The sequence below is a fragment of the Entelurus aequoreus genome, linkage group LG08 (genome assembly GCF_033978785.1).
Source record: "Entelurus aequoreus isolate RoL-2023_Sb linkage group LG08, RoL_Eaeq_v1.1, whole genome shotgun sequence".
Taxonomy (NCBI): domain Eukaryota; kingdom Metazoa; phylum Chordata; class Actinopteri; order Syngnathiformes; family Syngnathidae; genus Entelurus; species Entelurus aequoreus.
In genome coordinates this window covers 1,549,709-1,559,279 of record NC_084738.1, presented here as the reverse complement: position 1 = coordinate 1,559,279, position 9,571 = coordinate 1,549,709, and the positions used below count along the sequence as shown (strand labels likewise).

Below are 9,571 nucleotides of genomic sequence, written 5' to 3'. Positions count from 1 at the left end.
TTTCTCATACTTTTTTTTTTTTTTTTTAAATCATAGAATGATTATCACTTTTCTAAAAGAATGATTTCCATGACACATTTCTCATACTTTTTCATCAGTGATTTCTCATACTGACTTTTCTAAAAGAATGTGATTATTCTTAACCCTGACTCCAAAAATACTTCTCAAGATCATCATACTTTATCACAGAATTACTTTTCCCCCTATGTTTTTTCTCAGACTTTCTAACAATTTGGACTGTTCTCATTAATTTATCTTTTTTAATTTAGCTTCTCAAGAATATTTTCTCATACTTCATATAATCATCCAACGCCTTTCATAATGACTTTTCTATTACAATGATTATTCTCATGACATTGACCTTAGTTTTCAGAACATTTTCCTCATACCTCTTTAATCATAGAATGACTTTCTCACAGACTTTTTTTCCCTCAGATTTTTATTCTGACTTCAACCTTTTTCTTACAGAATACGACATTTTTATTTATTCATATTGACCTTTTTCTAAAACATGACTATTGTCAATACACCAACATTTGTTAAGTTAAAGTTCCCATGATTGTCATACACACACTAGGTGTGGCGAAATTTGTCTTGAAAAAATATGGCTTTTCATAAGATTTGTATTAAGATATTTTATTTTCTCATACTGACTTTTTCCCTCATCTTTTTTTAAAGTCGACTTTTTTCTTGGGGAAAAAAAAAATACTTCTCATAAGATTTATTTTCTCCCAGTGACTTTTTTTTCTTCTAAAACGATAACGATCATCATTGAAGCGACTTTGTTTTACATCTAAAATACAGAACTTCTCAAAGGGTGACTTTTTTCCCGTAAAAATATAACAATTACATCCCATGCAAGCTTATCTTCATAACATCACTTTTTCTCAAAAAGATGTGCCTATTAGGTATTTTCCTCATTACAACTTTTTCTCAAGACTTTTCCTTGTGGATGACGAATTCCAAATGTGCACGTGAGATAAAAAAATGGAATAAAAATGGAAGGAGCGGGTGCTATTGTAGTGCTGAGTGCATTTGCTATTCATGTGCCTGTAATGTCGTTTAATGAGAGGACTAAGCGCGGGAATGAGATGAATAGAAACACGCTCATGTGTTTTTTTTATATATATTTTTTTAGTAGGCGGCGGAGGGGGGGGGGGGTGTTTTAAAGCATTGTTCCCATGCAAAGCTGCTTTGACGGGCTGCACTTTTCGTAAAGCAGTTTAATATTCATGGGAGTTGTGCTGCAGAGTTTTGGGCTATTTTTCCAGCTTGATGGAGTGCAGCTAAATGGGCAGTTTTGCTTCTTTATTTCGGACATCTTTATTCCATGGCTGCTTTTCCCCCCATTGAGCTTCTCCCCAAAAGTGATGTCCAGGCCCCTGAAAAGTGTCGCAAATCAATCTTTCATGGGGGGTTTTGAGGGCAATTTGACATCCATGCACGCCTCTTTTCACTCCAACTACAAGAAGGATTGGGAGTGGAAAAAGTAGGCATTTTTTGAAGAGGGGCCGGGGGATATATTGCAAAAGAAGGTATACATGGCAAAAGGCAAGGTGAGTGACAGGGCACGTAAAAAGATTACTGCGCAAACAGCTGCTTTTTATGAGACTGCCTTTTTTTTCCCAGATGAAATTCAGGCCCGCCACCCCCCCTCGCCCTATTCCCTTTCTCATCTAGATTGATTTACATTTATGGCATTCATCAGGCAAAATCCGAGGTAAATGGCGGGACAGGGGGGCGGGGCCAGGCTCTTTATTAAAGAGGAATTAAAATGGAGTGAATTGGGGTAACGCATGGATTTGATTTGCTTATTTATGCATTAACCTTATAGCGGCTTTATTGGGGGCGCTGGTAAAGGCGCGGGCATCACATCATCCCCGCTTAGCCGCCATTGTAAAGCCATTATTGTGGCCATTTAAAGCCTATCAAGTTTGTGTGGATGATTGACAATTATTGCACAAAGACGCACGCTAATTGTTGTCATTTCAAAGAGCTGCTGGGAAAGCTATCAAAGAAAGCCTGCAGAAGGGGAGAGAGAAAACATGTTACAATGCTTCGGAGCACTCAATGAATAATAATAATTATTATTAGTAGTACTATTATTATTATAGGCACACCTTCACCCGCTAGTGTACATCTTGTCAACAAAGCTCACACTCCTTAAAATGTATGCTTTCATCCTAGCCACAGTCTCATTACATTGACTATACTTAAAATATTAAGACTTTCTCTCATAGTGATTTTCCCCCTTTTCTCTACGGACTAATCAGGTGAAAAAAAAAAAGTTTTTGCATGGATTTTCTTTAAAAAAAAAAAAAAAAAAAGTACTATTTTTTTCCTGTACTGACTTTCTATGAAATATGCTTCAGACAAGGAACATTTTTCCTCATACTGACATTTTTCTCATGATTTGTGCTGTTTTTTTCTCAAAACATATTACATTTACTAAGATATTTTTGTAATTGCAACCTTTTTAAAAAACATACAACTTTTAACATGACTTGTTATAGCAACTTGTCTCATACTGAAGTTTTTACAAGATGACATTTTCCTTATACTGACATTTTTCTCATAAATGTTTTTCTTTTGAAACATCCTCATTACATTTATCTCATAACATTATACCAACTTCTTGTAAAATAAAAATACAACTTTTAACAATAAGTTTTCTCATTACTTTTTTCTACTAGCTTTTTTCCTCAGAAAATATTCCCAGTTTATTCTAAAAAATATGGCTTCTCACAGATCTCTCTCTCATACTGACTTCTTTAACTTTCTTTTCCTCATACGGACTTACTGAGAAAAAAAATAAAAATACTATTCTCATTACATGGATTTTTCTAAAAAAGAAAATCATGATTAAATCATACCAACTTTTTTCATACTTTCTATTTTTTTTAAAATCTTACAAGATAAAGTTTTCCTCACTGACATTTTTCTCAAAACACATCCCCACAGGATTTACTTTTATCATACCAATTGTATTTTTTCTTAAAAATTACTAACTTTATTCTAAGAATGATCTTTTTCTCATACTGTCTTTGTCCGAAGTTGACTTCTTATTGCACCTTTTTTTAAGTCTCGTCACAAGATGATATTTTCTCATACTGCCTTTCCCCATCACTTCATCTTTGTTCACTCAAAAACAAAATATTTTTCATGACTTTCATACTGACTTTTAAAAAAACACTGCAATATAACCACAATATGACCATTTCTCTTGACTTTCATACTTGCTTTTTTCTTCAAAAAATATTTTTATTAAATCAACTACCCGGTATTTAAAAAAAAATAAGGCTTCTCACAGATGACATTTGCTTGTTCTGCCCTTTACCTCCACAAAAATCGTCATCTTTTATTTAAAACTTACATTTAAACCAATGTTTTTGCTGAAACCTTGCATGACAAGTTAACTTTCCCCCTAAAATATTCTTGAATACTCAATGCAATTCTAATATTTCCTTTTTAAAACTTGGCTATTCTTATTACTTTGACTTCTTTTCAGAAAATGACAATTCTCATGAAATCAACTTTCCCGAAGCACCGCTTATTAGATTACTTTTTACCCCTCAAACTTAAAACAACCACCCCTACATGACTTCTTGCATATTTTTCTTTTTTAAATTTCTTCATGACCTTCCTCATTACATTGACTTTCTTTCTAGAATGTCTTTTCCATAACATTGCCACATATATTAAACAATCTTTGTTTGTATTTAAAATAATTAATTTCATACCATTATGATTGGAAAACCAACCTATTTTAAAACATGACATTTCCCCCCGCCTCATATTTGAGGTTTTTTTCAGATGATTAATTACTACGAATTGTTATGAAATACGACGCACTATCACCCCATTAGAGAGAGACTTGTATGGCGCAAGTTCAATCAGTAAAGTGGCCGTAAGCGAGATGGTAAAAACTCACCCACTAGTTGAGTACTTGAGATGAAGAGTTGATGTGAAGAGAAGGTGCACACACATAGAAAGACAAGAGCACACACACACACACTTGACAAGAGAGTAGTCATTAAAATGAGATTAAGCTGTCGTCATGAGTGCCACAGTGTGCAGGATAGTGAAGATCAGCTAATCTGACGCAAAGGTGAGAGCAGAGGTGCACCCCCCTGGCTCTCCTCCGTATTCTTCTTGTCACATGACACCTGCCAGCCTCGACGGGTGGCTGCACACATGCATAGAAACATATAAAAACATGATTAAATCATCCATGCCAAGTGATCAGGTAGTTAAAGCAGACTGCCAGCACGGGACATGTCAATAAAGCTTAATGAGAAGTGTTTTCATGCAGAAAGTCAAATACAATTAAGTAAACGTAGCAGTTAGAGTAACAAAAATGTAGTATAAATCTTGCAAAAATACAACTAGAACTACTACTCCTAAAACTAACATCACTTTTGTGCTGACCTTTAAGGATTTTTATCAGACTTTTTCTCAGCTTGTATATATTAATTTAAAAAAGCAGGCATTTTAAAGACTTGATCGACTAGTCCCAAGCTACAGAGGAGTACTAGAGGTAATCTTAAAAAAAAAAAAAAGTCACCAAATTCTGTACTGTAGATAGCAAATACTAAGTTGTAACGGCAAGAAATAACATTTAAAAAACATTAAATGACTGTAGCGTTGTTCTAGACATAAAAAAAGGGCTTTAAGTTTGGAACTTGGAATAAAACTAAGAATTTGACGACTCATTACGACTTTTTCCCCGATTATTCCTATTACATACATTTTTTACTCCGATTCATCATCTACAGATGAAAAAATGGGTTATTCCACTATCACTACATTTCTTATAAAAATCCTCCACTATCACTACATTTCTTATAAAAATCCTCCAGGAAAAAAATATTGTAACTATGACTTTTCCTAAAAAATAGGAAGTTTCACAGAAAACTTTAAATCGTTTTCCTTTTCTTGAAAAACTAAGTCACAACATTCTGACTGTTCTTTAAGTATACTTACCATTGTTGAAAATGTTTTCCAACTATTCGTAACTTTTTTTGTTAGACAAAGTACCTCCGCGAAAAAAATCGTAACATTACGACCATCTTTGTCGGAGTGTTTTCAAGAAAAAAATATTCTCTAACATTCTCTGACATTTTTTCCTGAGAATAAAAAAAATTCTCAAAACATAAAAAAACATTTCCATAAAAAAAACATTTCCATAAAATTGACAATTCTTGCAACTTAAAATTTTGTGAAAATAATTTTTTTTTTTCCCCAGAGCAATGTTTTCCAGAATAACTGACTGTTGTATGTGATTTTTCAAGAAAAAATGACATTAAAAAAAAATATATATATTATAAATTGTCGAGTAAATTTTTCCTGCATTACTAAAATTGGAAACCTCTAATACCACAATGTTTTTGTTAAATCAGAAAAATACAACTTTATTCCCATTCATCTTTGCAGCATGGCTCAAACACTCCCTTGATACTAAGTAGCTATCAGATGATGTCGCAGATAAACACAGAATTAATGATAATTAATGATAACAATAACAAAAGGTCGGTCTGGGAATGAGTCTGGAACAAGCGCGTTATTGGCTTGCAACAATGGCACCACCGGGTCATTAGTGTCCGCAGGGACGGCACACTAAGAGAGGAAGAGGATCAAAATCAAGGGCTGGATTTGGAAACAGCTGCAGTGTATCAATGCCGGGGCCGGTATGTGGCTGCTCAGGGGCCAGTATGGCAGGGGCCCCCCTGCTGGGTGCAAGCATGTGCACTGACAGAACCGGAGGGGGGTGGCGAGGAGGAACATGTCACTAGAAGCGCAGCCTGAGGGCGACACGTTGCTACTATTATTACTATTATTGTCAATGTTTTTAAATGACATGCATGAATTATGTCAGCCCGGATTTCTACACACACATCCAAAATAAGAGCACTAAATGGAGGTCAACCACAAGAGAGGCTTGCGGAAAATTTATTTTGACTTTGAGAACTGTCAACAGGCTATATAGAAAATAGATTATCTGCTAATAAAACATACAGTCGAGCTATAATTCTCTGTACCATGTCTGTATTTACACAATAGGAACCAAAAACAGCTTAACAGTACACAATAAAGGTAGTCTGGATGTTTGTTTTAATACATGGTTAACTGTACACCAAAAGGAAAATAAACCCACCATAATTAGACATTTCCGAAATTATATCCCTTTTCATTAAGAAATGACATTAATACAAGAATTGATTCTCCGTAATGACGCATCATTCCTATTTAAAGTTAGATCACACAAAAAAATAAAAAAATAATTAAAAAGTTATTACCATTGGACTGAGAAGCAGGGAGGTACCGAAGGAGACAGTTTTGATCATAATACTTAAAACATAAAAAGAAAACAACATATCCTACAGTTATCAATCATCACACAGGTAGAATTAACAGAGGCTTAGCAGTCTTGAATAAGTCGTAAGTATACAGAACATACACAAAATAATTCTATAGCACTTTTATCTTCTTCAAACAAGATGCAACATCCAATTTCAATCACATTCATAATCTTTGAACATTTTCAGTATAAGGAAAAAAGAGGGACACTTTTCCTACAATACTGGTCGCAGGAAAATAATTTCTATATATCTATATATATATGAAACATATATATCCTTAAATTAACAGTCAAATACATGAGAATATGTACAGTTTTACAAGGTAGCAAAGGCAAAAAAGCTATTTGCAACATCCCTCTAAGTCTTAGATACCAGATCAATGTAATAAATTATCCTCGACATTTCCATTTGAGAAAAAAAAAACAAAAAAAAAACAGAAGACATCTTAAAACTACAAGTTAAAAGTCGGTCAAAAATATTAGAGAACCCATCTTTGTTTCAAAAGTGAAAGAAGATATTGCACCTTTTTAATATATATTGTGTGTGTTTAAACCAGAATACAATAAAAATGACAATGAAAAACAGCATACAATGCACAAGAGGAATTAAATTAGAACTATATTGCCACCGCAGGCTGACGTGGAGCCTCACTTTTTTTTTTAAACTCTTTAAACCATGTAACAAAAAAAACAAAAAAAACACATTTTCCTGTAACAAAACATCACAGTTTCATTTCACTGAATCATGTAAAAATAAGACAAACAGAATCATCTCAACACGTTCTTTAAACATCTTATGACACGTGACAAAAATAAGACACATATTCAAGACTGCTAAGCGGAATCAACAGGGTGCCATTGGAAACCAAACTAGAAAAAATAGATGTTATATTGCCTTTTTGAAATGTTACACACGCAAGTCTCGGGGTATTCATTTTGGCGGTACAATCTGAGTCACGACAAGAGAACAAACAAAAAAAATACTTGCTCAAGTCCAAAAAGAGATCCCAAATACGGTCTACTCAAAAACAACAGTGTACATAAGCATTTAGTAACAAATAAAGGTTTGCTGATTTTTAGAAATATATTTATCATGTCATTCTACAGCTAGTGTTTCCCACTAAAAAAAGTCTTCAAGGCGATGAGAGTCTAGAACCCTCCGTTTAAAAAAAAAAAAAATAGAAGAAAAAAAAGGGTCGTCTCCGTCCTCAGTGATGCGACCTTCTTTAGTGATCCTGCAGGACGACACACACACACACACACACACACACACACACACACACACACACACACACACACACACACACACACACACACACACACACACACACACACACAGCTTATTCCTCACACCGATTTACATCAGACACACCCTGCACTCTCGCCGTCTACACGCCGAAGAGTCCAAACTGATTGACAGCTGAAAATAATCCTCACGACACACACCTTTTATTCAAATACACTAATTGCTGTCACGTTGGCTAGCAATGAAACAAGATTGAAAGTGTCATTTGATGAAAAATGGTTGAATTATTTTTCATTAATGAAGTTACCACATTAAGTTCCATGAAAGGGTTAAACATAACATCTGTTAATATCATGCAACTATAACATTATTTTAAATTAATACCTCAATTAAAACGGGGCTTATTGGTAAGGCTGGATATTTAACACATTAGAAGATTGCACGCATGTACCAAATGACTGCAATATACTGTAACATCTCCAATCAAATGCTGGGCATTTTCTTAGCCAAACCACACACAAAAATCGAAGATTAATTGGAAGGAGTTGATAATTGCAGTCAAGCTGTTATTTCCAAATGTGAAAATTAATTTATATTTAAGTTAATATTTTTACTTCTCAAATTAATTTGGGTGCTTAAGGAAGTAAAAAGGCTGCCTTTGACCACATTGGCATTTGTAAGACAGGTGTACAGTTGGTGGTCCCTCGCTTCAAATATTGTCTTCACCACATCACAAATTAAACTTCTTTTTTTTTAAAGCACAGTTTGAATTTGTTTAGTCTTAAATCAAGCATTTAAGCATAAAAATGACTAAGTGGACACAAAATATTATACCACAGTAGTATTAACCACATTAATTGAAGACTAGACTAATCAGAGTGCACTGTTATCATGACCTCTGATTGGCTCAGCCTCAGGTTGCATTACTATATTGAACTAAAAGAGTGCAAAGGCATCTAAAGGGTGTTTTAATAATGATAATGTTGAAATTCCTATGTAGAAGGTAGTAAACAGTTTTTATGCTCAACTATGAAAATCTTTGATTCATAATTAACGATTCCTACTTTGCCTAAATTAATTTATCGCGGACATGTCCGGAAACAATTAACAGCGATAAACGATGGATGACTGTATTGCACAACACAGAATCAACAGAACCATGCTGTAGTAGCTATAAGGAGCAAATTGCTGAGCCAGCATTAAGACAGCTGATTTATTCACTGTGAACACAAATGTGTTTTTTAAAGCGAAAGCTCAGGTAGATAAACTTGCTGGATGCTCAATGCTCACCAGCCATGACACATACATCAATTGCAGCTACCATCATCCTATGACATTATTAAAAACTCCATCAGGTTGGGTACACCCACAGCTGATAATGCTAATGTTTTGTTTACCCGTTGCCATTTAGAGACCCCATGCTAGTGTATGCAGCTTGTTGGTAACTGAATGGAGATGTTAATTAGGATAGGATAGACTTTGTTTATCCCACAATGCAGCATTTACAGTATAAATGGGGGTTAGCACAGGACTATTCAACTAAATTGTTCTAGGGGCCACATTTCCAGAAAGCAAAGGACAGGGGCCCGAACCTCTCCCTTTACTATTAATCTTATATTGCATATTCCTGAGAACTGACATCGTCTGTAGTGGACATTTGATTTAGTTCTATTTCATACGTCAGGCCATGTACACATGAATATGGATACTTTATAAACACATACTTATCTCTGCATTTAGGCCTCTTTTCCACACGCAAACAATTGTCCTTAAAAAGGCATACGTTTGTCCTTAAAAAACGCGTACGTTTGTCCTTAAAAGCGCACACTTTTGCAAACGATGGCCAATGCGAAAAGTTCAAAAAACTTTTCCCTTAGTGAGCTGTACTCATCTAATGACGTCACGGTTATGCGCTGTTATTTCGAAAGCTTAGTAATGAGTAACCAACACTGCCTTGCTGACTTAAA

The 9,571-nt window shown here is 34.6% G+C and overlaps 1 protein-coding gene across 2 annotated transcripts in view; it reads right to left on the bottom strand.

Moving 5' to 3' along the window:
* Positions 1-6,092: 6,092 nt before the first annotated feature.
* The window catches only part of fubp3 (far upstream element (FUSE) binding protein 3), a 39,361-nt gene continuing 35,882 nt past the window's right edge, over positions 6,093-9,571 (bottom strand). For both annotated transcript variants that reach the window (XM_062055299.1, XM_062055300.1), the window contains exon 19: positions 6,093-7,593. In XM_062055299.1, coding sequence (XP_061911283.1) covers positions 7,585-7,593 — 9 coding nt within the window. In that variant the 3' untranslated portion in view covers positions 6,093-7,584. The remainder of the gene's footprint in view (positions 7,594-9,571) is intronic.